General features: G+C 45.8%; 1 protein-coding gene across 1 annotated transcript in view; it reads right to left on the reverse strand.

The window, feature by feature from the left end:
* C2CD3 (C2 calcium dependent domain containing 3) overlaps positions 1-14,832 on the reverse strand; it is a 34,807-nt gene that overhangs the window by 2,071 nt on the left and 17,904 nt on the right. The window contains exons 20-30 of the mRNA XM_026041564.1: positions 13,907-14,175; positions 13,326-13,415; positions 11,916-12,536; positions 10,554-10,856; positions 8,358-8,496; positions 7,623-7,687; positions 6,025-6,218; positions 4,274-4,374; positions 3,633-3,794; positions 2,545-2,762; positions 90-975 (exon numbers count right to left, since the gene is read on the reverse strand). Of these exons, the coding sequence (XP_025897349.1) occupies positions 90-975; positions 2,545-2,762; positions 3,633-3,794; positions 4,274-4,374; positions 6,025-6,218; positions 7,623-7,687; positions 8,358-8,496; positions 10,554-10,856; positions 11,916-12,536; positions 13,326-13,415; positions 13,907-14,175 (3,048 nt within the window). The remainder of the gene's footprint in view (positions 1-89; positions 976-2,544; positions 2,763-3,632; positions 3,795-4,273; positions 4,375-6,024; positions 6,219-7,622; positions 7,688-8,357; positions 8,497-10,553; positions 10,857-11,915; positions 12,537-13,325; positions 13,416-13,906; positions 14,176-14,832) is intronic.

The following is a 14,832-nucleotide window of genomic DNA, read 5'->3' on the forward strand; positions in this document are numbered from 1 at the left end:
GGTGGAGTTCTCCTTCCTGAGGGCCCTGAGGCTCTAACCAAGGCCGTCTCCTTAAGGGCAATGTATGTTTAGGAAAAAGAGAAGGATACAGAACAAGCTTTGACTTCCCGGATTTTCCCAACTCTTCCACTGGGTCTTCATGGCTCTCATCGGAGAAACTTCCGCTGCTCCCTTCAGAGGCCGCCTSGGTGGACACAAACCTCCCATGTCCTCCAGGAAAACCTCCCTCCTCCTTGCCTGAATCCGCATCCGAATCCTCACTGGTTTCCTCCTGGCTCTGCGCAGTGGTTGAATTGGTCAAGACACCGTCTCCCGGAAAGCCCAGGACCTCTTTGAGGAACGACGTTCTTTGATGAAATTCTTCACTTGGCTCCATTTCCTTCGTTTCGGCCGCTCCGTCCCAGTCACGAGTCCCGTTTCCTACGGGGCCAGCCGCTGCCTGGCGCCTCGGTGACAAGCGGGGAGGCTCGAGCTCCTTTGCCACTGTCTCCGCGCCGCTGCTCACGCTGCTGAAGCCATCGGTCACCGTCCACGCGCTGCTCTCTTCCGCAACGGGGCTACCACAGGGGGTGGCGGCGGTGGCCACGCTCCGGTTGTCACCCTGGGGGACGTTGCCCACGGCGCTGTCCCCTCTGCTGCCGTTCACAGCCAAACAAGTCCCCGCGTCCCCAGGGTCAGGCCTCGCGCCCAGGGGCTGCCCATCAGCACCCACGTCCACGTCGGACATCACGCTGGACCAGGGACTGGTTTTGTCCGTCGCCGCCGTTATCTCGTTGAGCGTCCGTGGCTCCACGACATCCTCCTCATCCTCATCTTCGCTGGGCGAAGGGATGAGGGCCCCTTCTCCCTCCCTCGGCTCAGGGCCCTCGTCTCCGGGGAGGGCCTGGTCCAGGAGGCCGCGCAGCATCTCCCTTTGGAAGCCGCGGTGCCGTCGCCCAGAAGGTTCCTTAGTCGTCTTAGTTATTGTCTGTAGGTCTGATGGACACAAAACAGCATCAGGAAATGCAGGAGGTGACAAGTYCCCTTGTAGCTGAAATATCTGGGCAATTTGCAAAGCAACAGCAAGGCCAAAGTGTGAAGAATTAACTATGCAGCTTAACTGTTTACAGTTCACAAAARTAGGAGCAGGATGGAGCTAAGGAAAGAAAAGGAAGTGTCTGGCATGAAAYAATCAGGAAATAACTAGAAATACTGAGGTGAGTGTAAAGAGAGTGAAGGCATCCTGAGACACCAAGCTCTGGGTGGGAAATTGTCAAAAGCAAGTGGAAAAAACTACCCAGTGTAAGAGTTTGGACAGGGAAACACCTGGATAGGGAGGGAAAGAGAGAGGGGAAAAATACCTTGATAGGCAGGGAAAGAGAGAGGGGGAAAAACCTCGAGAGGGAGGGAAAGAGAGGGGGGAAAAACCTCGATAGGGAAGATGGACAATGCAACAGCTTTTCCTACTTGCAGCTGCCTCAGTTTTATGTTGTAGGGGTCCAGAAGGGGCAGTTGCTGCTGCCACCATCTGCCTTGCAGCTCAATTAACCAATTCAGATCCAATGGCAGACAGTTGCTCTGGAATATTCCTAAAAGCAGGAAGACACGTTGGATTGCTGCCCTTTTGTGGGAAAATGGTAAGGCTGAAAGCAAAATGCTGCCTGTGCTTAAGCCTTAAGGGCATTTGTGCAACCTTGAGCATCTCTGGGCATTTTAACATTTATGTTATTTATATGTTTATGTTATGTTATGTTAATGTTTATCACCTGTCTTCAGTTTCTAGTTAACATGTGCTACTTATTTTTCATATTCTTTGAGAAATCAGCTGGCTCTTAAGAGGTGAGATGCCCAAGTGCTTTGAGGCAAGGGAAAAATTTGCTGTAAGGTGGTGCAAGAGCAGAAGATGTCTCAAAAAGAGAGGAAAAAAGGATCTTGGGGCAGATTGTAAAGGAGAATGGATAAAGCAGCAGTAAAATCAAAGAAATGACTATCAGAGATGATAAGAGAAATCAAAAGAGCAAAGGCTAGAGAGAAAAAGTGACACCATCAAGGTGCTAATACACAAAAAAGGGAAGATTTTGGCCTACCAGAAATCTCATTTCTTGGAAGTGCTGTTTTATTGTAGGTAGAAAGAATTTGCAGAGAGCAACTTGGCAATTGTCAGAGATGTAGCTTCTTCTCTCCTCTGCTGTGTTATTTTAAAAATACTGGCAGGGATTTGATTTCCTAGCCCCAAAGGCTCCTCACCGCAGCTCTGACACTAGATCGTGGTGACAGGAGCAGTTAAGTTAGGATAAAATTAAGTGCAAGCAGCAAGGAGAGCGGTGCTGATGAAGAGCGGGTATAACAGGGGGTTAAAAGCCAGACTAGGGAAAAAACACACATCTGGGAATAAAAGCATGCAGAGAAATAGCGTTTTCCTCACTGTTTGTCCCCAAAACATTCTCCTAGGGRACCAAGACACGCGTGTTATTGACACCAGAGGTCGGTCTTGGTTATGTAGGACACTTCAAGACCCTTAAAAGCAGCTTTGGGCAATGAAGTGCAGCCCACATGAGCACTCACCGTGGATCAGGCTGCTGACCTGCGACACCAGGTGACTCGATTTTTTCAAAAGCTGGTGCCCGTGGGGATCCACAGCTCTGCCCTTCAGGCCTGGGCGGTCGCCCCGCGGCTCCTCCCGACTTGCCTGGGATGTGGGGCCAGTTCCAAAGTCGGGAAAAGCCMCGGTCAGCTTCTGGTTGAAGTATTTCTGAACCTCGTCCAGCTCATTCAAGTTTTTCCTGTAGGCAGCAGAGGGAAAATTGGGAGAAAATACAGCMGATGGATTAAAAATGGGTTGTACTTGTCAACAGCTTGTAGATACATGAATGAATAGGAGGTTAAGGGCTATTATTGGAAAAAATAGATCAGTAGGTAACAGTGTTSAGGTTGCTCTAAGGCCAAGTTCAGCAGTAGGTCAAGAACAGCAGCTGAACCAGCTATGAATCAATTTTGACTGGGAGGTTTTTTTWAAAAAAGCAAGTTTTAAGGATACTGGATCTAAGGAAACTGGATTTGCAAATGCCCTTCTAATARCAGTCATAAAGGCAAGGCCATTAGCTGATTTTACGACTGAGCTTGATGAAAATCTGAGCATTTTTGTCCTCATTAGATCGAAGGATTTTCTGAAATATTGTTCACGGGAGCAAGGAATGAACGACCCCAGATGTGCTGAGCAAAYCAAACACACAGATACAAAAGAAAAGATGGAAAAAAACAGGCACAATGAAAATGCTAACAAGCTTGGCCTTGAACCTGTGAAAAACAGCTCAAAAAAACTGTTGTCTGAACAGTGCATGTTGCTTTGTGGATGAACCAAGATGGAAAAAATAGGGAATTCGGTCTAGATCTGAAAATGCTAATCCTGGAGCCCTTGGGAGACTCTCAGCACTGCCACAGCCCCTCAGTCTGAATGCGGAGCTGCCTCCTTAGTCCCCCTTTCCTCCAGGCTCATTCCATCCTGCTGCAAATGACGCTGCTCCCTTCCTGGCAGCTGCTTCATCAGTTAACATCCTAGTTTAATTTCCATTTCCTTTAAAATCGCAGGCGAGACTTCTTCCACTTTAAGCCCCGCTTTGCAAAGCTACGCCCCGCAGGAGGCTTTGCCTTACCTGAGAGCGGAGAGCAGGGCCGTCCGGGAGGGCGGTGAGGACGGGTGCGCGCGGGGCGCCCGCGGCGCGCTCCCCTCGCCGTGCTGCAAGCACTCGTGGAAGCGGCGCACGTTCCGCATGTGCAGCTCGTGCCGGGGCCTGGGGGGTCCGGGGGGGGCCCTGCTGCTGGGAATGAGCAAATATTTCACAGGGAGCAGCTAAATTCACCGATTTGCAACAGYTTGGCCACTTTGAGAATATCCAAAACCTTTAAATGCATTAAGAGCCACTAGCTCCCCTCAAACTACTCATCCAAATGGCATTCAGAATGGCATTTATACAGTTTTTATATAGTTTTTCGGAGTAAAATAAAGCAAATGGCAGTCTCGGTGCTGGCTGATATTGCAGGTTTCTATCAGCAGCACAAGCAGCTGCGAAATCTGCTCTCCTGAGCAGATACGAGGGCTACCTGCTGGCCCGGGGGCTCAGCAAAGCACCCACCAGGCTTCACAGTGTCTTCCCAGCTACCTTCAAGTCCCATATAGGAAAAGTATCATCCCCTACATGTACTAATATACAGGCCAGGACTTAATAACCTGCTTCAATATGTGAATTTTGGAGCCCTAAAAAGGGTCCCAATGAGCAGCACCCGGCTGACTTACCGCTCTTGAGCGGGATTGTTGGCTTCATTTCCCAAAGTGTTCGACGTCCGCCTGGGAAAACCTGCGGCACCGCTGGGAAGGGCGGCAGAGTCGACCCTCACCTGCAAGGAAGAGCGCTCGTGAGTCGGCCTCGTATGGGAATAAGGGAATTAAAGCAGGATCTTGGTCAGTTAATGGGTAAAAACTTGGCTAAAGAGCATGTTTGCCAGGACCAAGCCAAAAATCTTTCTCTTTTCCCTTCTTTTCCTTTCCCTTCTTTTCCTTTCCTTTTTTAATTTTAAAAATGCCTGTCAAAGGGCAAATTCAAATATCAAGAGGAAAACTGTTTTTCAAGCTCTTTTTGCACTGCAATTGCAGCTTCTGATTTACATTTTCCAGGGCCAGTGCTGCTGTATAAAAAGGCCATCCAAACAAGGGAAAGTTCACWGTGCCATGGAGAAAAAACTGATAATATAAAGTAAAAAGCAGATAAGCCCTGCAAAAATAATGTAAAAAGCAGACAAACCCTGCAAAGTCACATAAAACAAAAAAAGATAAACCCTGAAAAAAATCAAAAGCAGATAAAGCCCACAAAAATCAAATAAAAAGCAAATAAACCCCACAAAAATCACATAAAAAGCAAATAAACCCCATAAAAATCACATAAAAAAAAATCAAAGCCTGCAAAAACTAAGTAAAAATTAAAGCCCACAAAAATCACGTACAAATCAGACAAACTCTGCAAAAATCACATGGAAAAGCAGATAAACCCTACAAAAATCATATAAAAGCCCACAAAAACTGTGTAAAAAAGCAGGTAAACTCCACAAAAATCATGTAAGAAAAGCTGGTAAACCCCACAAAAATCATRTAAAAAGCAGATAAACCCTACAAAAATAATCAAATAAAAGCAGATAAATCCCACAAAATTCATGTAAAATATCAGTTAAACTCCGCAAAAGTCATGTAAAAATCAGATAAAGCCAAAGAARTGTAAAAAGTCAGATAAACCCCACAAAAATGACGTAAAAATAAGATAAATCCCACAAARAAAATCATGTAAAAAAAGAGGCAAACCACAGAAAAATCACATAAAAAGCAGGTAAACCCCAAAAAATCACGCAAAAAATCATGTAAACCCCACAAAAATGATGTAATAAATGAGATTAAGGCCCAGAAAAAAACAAACAAAATATCTGATAAACTCCAGAAAAATCACGAAAAAATCAGGTAAACCCCACAAAAATCACGAAAAAAATCAGGTAAACCCCACAAAAATTACATAAAATATCAGATAAATGCCACAAAAATCACACAAAAATCAGGGAAACCCCACAAAAATCACATAAAATATCAGATAAGCCCCACAAAAAATCACAAAAAATATCGGATAAACCCCATAAAAACCATGTAAAATATCAGATAAATCCCACAAAAATCACGTAAAATATCAGATAAACCCCACAAAAATCACGTAAAATATCAGATAAACCCCACAAAAATCATGTAAAATATCAGGTAAACCCCACAAAAATCACGTAAAAATAAGGTAAACCCCACAAAAATCAGATAAACCCCACATAAAAATCACGTTAAAATCAGATAAACCCCACAAAAAATCAGGTAAACCCCACAAAAAATCAGGTAAACCCCACAAAAAATCAGGTAAACCCCACAAAAACCGCATAAAAAAAGAAATTAAACCCCCCGAGAGTCTTCCCCAGGACCCAAGCGCATCTCTTTGCTGGGGCGCCGCGGGCCCGGGTACGTACGGAGCAGCTCGGCCTCCGCGCCCGCCTTTCCTCTCGGAGGTTGCCCAGACTTTGCAGAGGGGCAACCGCCACCTTGAGCTGCCCCCGGCACTGGCCGCTGAGGTCGGTGACGTTGTACCAGCCGCACACGAGCTGGAAGCCGGACAGGAGAGGAGAAAGGTCCACGGACGCAAAGCCCATCACTCGCTCGGACTCTGGGGAGAGGAATATGAAGCACGGACTCATTTAAAACAGAGAGATTTTGCTGCAATGATCAAAGCCAAGCAGGCCTTGAAACACTTGGAGACTTTGTAAGGGCAGAAATGGAAAATGCAGCAAGCTGGGGCAAAAACTGCAGTTTTTATGAGGTAAAGTGCAAGTGAAAACTAAAAAACAAGTGGGGGGGAAATGAATAATAGCTCAATAAAATAGAAGGGAGACTAAAGATTTAGATTTAGGTTGTTTGCAGGCTTCTAATCGGGGTAGTTATGATGTTTGGTGCAAAAAGACTGTTTTGAACAACTGGACCAGCTGCCTCCCTATGTATGTGTCAAAAGTAGCTGTTGCTGATTTAATAGTTGCTATCGAAAATTAAATTAACCTCTATGTTGGCAATAGTTCACAGYAGGAGGAGGGCCTTGCTGCAGGGGTACGAAAGCTCATGAATCCTACGTGGTTCCTCATCAGGAGGCTTGAACAAGGGTTGTAGTGCAGGGAAAGACATTTTGTTCGGAATTGGCTAGAAAGAGACAAACAGTAGTAAAGAAGAAAGTAAAGAAGTAAAAAGGAAAAGTAGRAGTAAAAAATGGACATGAAGGCCAATGGGGGGCTGGCAGCAAGTGTGTTCTGCAGCCAGAGTTTGATTCTCACTGCCAAAATGCACGTTTCTTACCCATTCACTTTGCCAAAACTTTCAAAAATGCYGATTTGTCATCACGCTGTTGCATTTTTGTGCAACATTTTGTCTTTTCTGGGTTGTAAATTTATCTGAAGTACAGAACAAACAATCCTACCCAGGAAGAGGACCTAGTTTTTTTTCTGAATACAGAAATAATTCTTACAATATATCCTTGACACATCCTATAAAAGCACGTGATGCCACTCCGATTAAAGACCAGTAAAAAGCCCATCTGGCCTGAGAGGTCAAATAGTCTTTACAGGCAAATTTCCTTTTTTACAACCAATACTGTAATCTTAATCATTTGTATTTTATCATCTGCCTCTAGAAAATATACAAAATTTGTAACATTTGCACTGTTATTGCAACTGCTTTACAACTYGCTCATTTCTGGCCAATTATTCAACCAATTATTCAGAAAAAAACAAACAAACAAAAAAAATCAGCACACAGAATATGCAATAAAGAATGTCTCTGTGATAGGAAAATCCATCCTCCAAAATCTTGTGGAATTTAGAAATGAAAAGAACTTGTGGATTATGAACAAATCAAATCCTGCCACAAGATCCACAGGGAAAGGGATACTGAGGGGCAGGAAACCAGTGGGGAATTAGCTACAGCTCTCTCTCAATGTAAAGCAAAAATGTCTTTACAGTTTCCCTCTCCCGTTTGCTTGAAGATACCAGGGGAAAGGGATGTCAACCAGCACTGCAAATCTTACCTGCTTTATGCCACACTTTGAAGACCAAGGTCTGCTGTGGATCCAGGAGAAGTTCTTTGGACAATCTGTTAGGAATCAAATCATAATTGGCTGTGAAAAACAGCAAGAATAGTAAAATGTCTCTGAAGATTCAGTGCYGTTTTACCTATCTAGACCAAACAGATTTTCCCTTGAATGGGGGGAAAAAATGAGTAATTTCTTGAAAGTAGAGTTACTTTTACATGTTTTTGGCTTTTGTTTATCCAAAAAGGTCTTTTCTTGGGTTGTTGACTACAGTTTATGGCCTGATGCACTGAGGCACCTTAGAGTGGTTGGTCAATTCACCTACCCTGATTTGGACTCYGATATCCACGTCCGAGAGCTGCTCCCCCTGTGCTGTCTTTATACTCACTAGGGAGCAAGAGGCCTCCCAAGGGAATAATTTTTCCCATCCGAAGCCGAGGATCTACCAGGATCCAAGGAGACTCGCTGAGTACAGGGGGCCTGTGTCTCCTCAGTGGCCACGGAGGAAGCTCAGGGTGAACAGCTCAGACTGCAGACACCTGAATTCCAAGTATCTAAAGTCAGAGCAGGCGAATCCCATTTTAGAGGGAACCAGGGCACCCTTCTAAGGATGGAACAAAGCCAAACGAATGGAAAAAAAAATCCAATAAACTGGATCAAACCTAAATAAATCTTCTCCAAAGCCCTTCCTTAATGTGGGGAAAGGGCCCCRTGTGGGTGCTCAGCACTTACCGGCCTTGGTGCTGGAAGTCCCAGACGGGCGCGTCCGTGTTTTCCACCACTGAGGTGGCCACGGGAGCAGCGGCGTCGGCGACGGTGAAGGACACGTAGCTGCTGGGCGCTGTCACCCCGCGCTCTGTCAATGGGCTCCCTGGAAAGCAGGCAGAATTGGATACAGAATCGTAAGCAAAGCACAAATATGTTTTTCTAAAGGCAGGTCAAAGCATAAACGGTTGGTTATATGTTTTTCTAAAGGCAGATCGGCAATTAAAATGGGAAATTTGCAGCTGGCGGAAAGGGCTTTAGCCAAGGGGAAAACAAGGCCTGACTCATCCACCAAACAGCGTTCAGACACGGGTTGTTCCACATTCCCTCCTCCTCCCATTGGGGGCAGCTCTGGGCTCCCCAGGACAAGGGGCACGTGGAGCTGCTGGAGAGGGGCCAGCGCAGAGCGACAGGGMTGAGGAAGGGCCTGGAGCAGCTCTCGTGTGAGGAGAGCCCGAGCGAGCGGGGCCTGTTGAGGCTGGAGAAGAGGAGGCCGAGAGGGGACCTGGTCAGTGTGTGCAAGCAGCCGAGGGGAGGATGGAGGCAGGAAGGGGCCAAGCTCTTGTGGGTGGTGGCCAGKGGCAGGACAAGGGGCAGTGGGTGCAGGTTGGAGGCCGGGCAGCTCCATGTGGCCGTGGGGAAGAACTTGTTTGGTGGGAGGGTGCCCGAGCCCTGGTTGAGGCTGCCCAGGGAGGCTGCGGAGGCTCCTGCTCTGGAGACCTTCCCACCGCGCCTGGATGGAGCGGGTGCCCCGTGCTCTGGGTGTCCCTGCTGGAGCAGGGAGCTGCACTGGATGATCCCTAGGGATCCCTTCCAACCTCAACCATCCTGGGATCTGTGATCTAACGAGGGCACTCAGCCATACTCAAAAGAGTCTTATTAAGACTGATTTTGCTTAGCAGCTGCTAACACCTGACTTTGCAAAGGAGCTGCACTGAACAAATTGTTTTCCATCAGTTTTATAAAGCGGTATTTGAAGAATGAGGTAATGTAAGAGCTTTACGACTAGGGCACCTGCTGCATAATGGTGTCTGGATCAGAGGTGAACTGTCCTGATGCCCATTTCATTCCAACCTTTTGCATKTTGTAGAACTCCACATGGAGGTAATTTTACTTGTTTTTCAACATTCAACATTATTGAATCAGGCTGCTTCTTTAGATATTTTGGAGGATGAAGAAAGAGAAAAGACTTTTCAGACAGGAAAACTGTCACCAAAGCCTCAGAAAATGTCAAAAAAAGGGGGGATCACTTTGCATCTTCTCCCAGTTTTTGAAAACTGCGTCTATTAAGCAGTTCTTCCAAAACTGCATAAAGTTTGGCACCCAAAACATACTGGACTGGAAATGCATTCTAACATATTTTATCTGTAAGGCAGTAGTGAAAATCACAGCTTATGTGAAAAGCCACTGGTATTATTCAGTATTTGCCAGAAATAGTGGTACTTAAGTCATGGCTTCTATTGGACTCTTAGTTGTGCTCTAAGTCTCACGCCAGAAAATGCTGAGTGCTCTTTTTTAATCAAAGCACCTGGAGAAGGCAAATTGACCTTTGAACAAAGACTCTTCCATAAAAATCCCTTATTTATATCTGTATTTAGGCTGCAAGCAATGGCCTGAGCAATATCTGATCACTGCAAATGCTGAGCAAGCACGAAGTGATCAGGTCGTGCAGTAATTTTCACTCTAGAGGAAGGAAATTGGGTGTCGAGCTGGGTGATTTCAGGCTGCTCTGTCCTTATATTGCCCTTCGTCTCTACCCTGCCTGGCAGCCTCTAGATAGCACAAATAAGCTGGCTTTRCAAATTGGTTACATGCTAAAAATGCAGGATGGGCAAGAGGCTGAGATAGGAGTGTCCCAGGGTTAAGTTATTCAGATAACACTTCAAAATTCAGCTGCCAGCTGCAATGTGACCATAATATTGTCTATATTTTATTTTTCATTAATAGAGACTGCATAATCCCTCTCCCTGCTTCCCCTGTGCTTATGCAACGATCTTAGGGCTGCGACACCACAAAGCCAAGCTCAAAACCCACCTCATCCACTGCATTTGAATAMATTTGATGAGAATTTCTTGGTTTTCCATTTATAAATTTCTCCTTGCACTAAGTGTCATGCGCAGATCCAAGGGAAAAAAACAGTAAGGGTTGTTTTTTTTGTTTTACCTTTTAAACTTAGATGCATGGCTCTTTCCACAAGGATWGAGACAGCAACCGTGTTTTCCAGAGACGCCAAGTCTTCTTCAGAGGGTTTTCCATGGGTGGCTTCAGAATTTACAGTCTCCAGCTTCTCACTGTGATTTTCAGGGACCTCTGGGGCTTTCTCCGTTTCTTCCTCACTACTGCTGCAGTCCTCAGCATGACGGGGTCTGCTGCTCAGGGCAGGGGACGGGGAGGACAGTGCAATGTGGACACGCACAGCGGCTCCTGCCAGGTCTGCAGCGTTGCAGCGGAACAGCGGGTAGACCCCTGCAAAGACAGTTCACAACCAGTCAGCTGAACAAACCAAAGGGAATTCTCAGGATGGTTGAKGTTGGAAGGGATCCCTAGCGATCACCCTGTCCAACCCCCTGCTCCAGCAGGGACACCCGGAGCACGGGGCACCCGCTCCAGCCCGGTGCGTTGGGAAGGTCTCCAGAGCAGGAGCCTCCRCAGCCTCCCTGGGCAGCCTCAACCAGGGCTCGGGCACCCTCCCACCAAACAAGTTCTTCCCCACGGCCACATGGAGCTGCCCGGCCTCCAACCTACACCCACTGCCCCTTGGCCTGCCCCTGGCCACCACCCACAAGAGCTTGGCCCCTTCCTCTTCACATTCTCCTGCCAGAGTTGTCATGGTAAAGATCTCACCTGAGACYAGCAGGTTGGTTTTCACCATCGTTTCTGTGCAAGGCTTTACCAAGTGCAGTATTAGAAGCATCAGCTTGTAAACGTAGGAGCAGGGAGCAACTCCCCAAATGGCAACACCTTCGTTCTCCCTCTAGCAGTAATAAACAGAGCTAATGACCTATCCATACATCAGCCTACGAGCTGCTGGCTGGGCTGAACACCACACAGGCAATAAAGGCGCAAGTGACTGAAGAAAACAGTGGTTTCCAACATACTCCCCCAGTGCCCTGTCCTTCRCTCTGACTACTGACATTCAGCCTTCTTGGGAGGCATTTCCCCAACTCCTGGCTCTTTCTTGCTTTATTCGGATGCCAGATCTTTGAGGCACAATCTGTAATTCTGAAGAAACATTCCAGGCTAATCCAGGTCTTTTTTTTTCACCCATTACTGATCAACTTTCTTAGATCATTAAGATCTCAAGATCATTACTGTCAACTTTCCATCCATTTATCTTGCTAAGTTTGGAACTTGGGGAGGCAAGTGTATTAACTTTGTTGATCTCCAAGCAGAGGAGAAGGCAGTTGAGCCCATAAAGGGCAAAATAAAACTGTAAAAGTTATGTTTAAGGTGACCAGGCAAGTTAAACCAACAAGAACATCACTTAAGGGGGATGAAATAAAGGAATGTTCTTTAGGAACTCACCACTAACGCTTAGCGTTTTCCTTGACCTCTCTGCTAGGGCTGAGAGGTCGACGTAGGCAGATCCAACGAGACGGTCGGTATCAAGGGGTCTTTTCACATTGTTTTCTTTCCCGTATGCCCACCACACCTGGACTTCTAACTTCTCCTCCCTGAAGAACCAGTGCAGCCCAGGGCTCCTCCTGAGGGTCACCCTGTTTGGCTTCTTGAAGTTCACCACAACATTCTTTTTGTCATCACTCACTTTTGGTCTCCTAAGCAAAGTCCACGCGGCTTCCTGATTATACAGCTTGTACCTGAGGTAGCAATAAGTGCTTTTATTGAGCTGCTTCTGGCCTGCAAGCAGCACGCAGTGGACTGGCAGCCATACTCTGGGGGTAGAAACGGTCACAACTGCTGGGTTGTCACCCTGTTCCCATTCGTCGCTATCATCCATGCTGTCCTCAAGGTTTTCCTCGCTGCTCCAGCCTAAAAATTTAGCAGCTTCCAAAACTCGTTCCCTGTCATCGTGGCGAGCAAAAGTTATGGAAAGCTCCAGTCCTCCCACGATGGTCTGCAGGATGTTTGTGCCAYGAGGAGGCACTATGTCCTCTGAGAGGGTAACTGGGAACCAGCCTGTAATTCCTGCAGGAGAAGAGATCTAAATCAGCCTTATCTGACCTGGAAAATGTCAGGAACGATTTTTTCATGATTTAGTCATTAATCCAGGACTTTCACCTTGGAAGTGAAAGTTTGGAATTTATCAAATTAATTCCAAGCTGAAAAAACAGCGGGTTGTTACACCTCAGAAAATCTCACATGTAGCTGTGATCCCAAATCATTTCACTTCTCATTTCACTAATAATTCTCATTTCACAATCAGATTRTCCCTCACGAATCTCCATTACTAGAAATGATATCTTATACTTAATAAATAAATACAAGAATAAAAAGTTAATCCAACTGTTTTTTAAATTACCTAGGCTTTCGTTTCCATATTTGTCATCTCAAGAGCATCATTGGTCCTCCATCAAATTCTACCACTCTTGGACTTTCAATCATAAAGTAGGAAATAAGCAGCAGTTTATAATGACATCTAGGCACATCTATACATCTTGTGTGACACCAAGTGACATCTATACAGTGTCTTACTCTCAGCAAGGTGCCACTGGCTGCTCTCTTTTAATGTCTGAAGACTGACATTAATACAAAATACACTAATCACAGACATCAACTGCTGTTATTGTCCAGCAAACTGAAAGCTGATCTTCAAACAGCTTCCATTGTATGAGCTTCCTAATACAGGATTTTAAACATACATATACGCAATGCCTGAGAGAATTTTGGTCCAAAAAAGTAAGAATCCAATTTGTTTTAAGCAATTAATTACAAGAGCATCTATACAAAGCGTTGCTAGTGTAACTGTCACGTTACCTGATCTTTTTCTCAGCAGGTCTCTGGTTGGAACTGTGACTGTGCCAAGCTGATAATCTCTTGATGTCTGGGCTGCCAGCGTGTCAGTGACTGGAAAATAATAAAAGTTTGCAAATAGAGCAAAGTAGGATGCAGGATTCAGAGTGTCCTTCTAGAAAAAGCTGCATCACAACAACAGCAGATAGCTCAGCTACCAAAGCAAAAAAACTTTTAACCCCTGGAAAAAGGTCCAAACAAATGGCTCTGGATGTATCAGGTCCAAATCAGCAAGGAAACAGGGTGTGAGTAACACYTGTCTGCAAGTCTTGCCAGTGTGCATCAGAGCACATCCATTTCAGGGCACTTGCTCCATCCTCACTATTAATTTCTTCATTTAGAAGAGAGTTTGATCATCTGGAGTCTTGGAAGCCTTAATTCTTTGTGCATGGGAAGAGTCCTTCCCAAAGCCTTCTCTGAAGGCAGCTTAGCTAATTATCTCTGTTACTGACTGCACAAAGTCTGTCTTCTGAACTGAAAATTAACAGGACTGGATCATTACCTAAAATAACCCACCATTTAGCCCCTGCACTCGTCTTCCTTACCTGATTTGATGTTCTGATGGTAGATAGAGAAGACGATAGTTGCAGAGTGCAGGAGCTCCCCCAGAGAAGAGGCTTCTCCACTGCTCTTCTGCATGATGAGGTGACAAGGAAACTCCATGTGGTCCCCAAACTCTGGGCAGAAGTTGTGAGCCACAGAGCGTGTGTTCTGGGTCTCCGTCTCCGGGAGGAAGGAGGGCCGCACAGAGATGTAGGTATTGACTCCCACCCCTGCATAGTACTGAAGCGAAGGGTTCTTTTCTGCAACGGCTCTTCATTCAAGAAAGGAGAGGAAAACAGAGGGAGGAGTGGATATAACGTGCAATAAAGTTAGGGATCCATGCAAGCAAAGCAAAGGTTTGATGGTGGAACAAGCCATGAGACAAAAATAAACCAACACATTGGATTCTGTATTTGTGGGTTTTGGTTAGCTTGGAAGCACTTGGTAAAACAAGGACTTGTTTTCATCTGTGCAGAGGGACTGTTATATAAAATAGATGTGGGTTTAAAACAGATGGCCGCAGGTTTGCCTAGGACAAGTATGACATGGTGGGAGTAGCCATCACCAGGTCACCACTTTGGTGGCCAAACTAGGTGAGAAAGTACTGAGCACCTTCAGAAACATCCCCGCTGTAAAGGCAATAGCAGGATAAGGTCACAGAGAGCCTGCTCCAGGGAAAGCAAAAGGCCAAGACTCATTATTTTTACACACTAGTACTGATAAACAAAAGGAGGTGACACTGGCAGATGAAATTACTCATAGTTAAAGCAGGTCAGGTGCTATTCAGGTCACACACCTGAAGAATCAGGTTTTGGAGGCAATTCAACTTTCTTCTTAGAGCACCATATGGGAGTGATCTTCATCACAGGGAATCTACCTCAATCAAGACAGATCAATTACTGCTCAGAGAAGTCAGTGGACACAGCTC

This window comes from Nothoprocta perdicaria, unplaced genomic scaffold, assembly GCF_003342845.1.
Source record: "Nothoprocta perdicaria isolate Ctin4 unplaced genomic scaffold, notPer1 scaffold_288, whole genome shotgun sequence".
In the NCBI taxonomy this organism is placed as follows: Eukaryota; Metazoa; Chordata; class Aves; order Tinamiformes; family Tinamidae; genus Nothoprocta; species Nothoprocta perdicaria.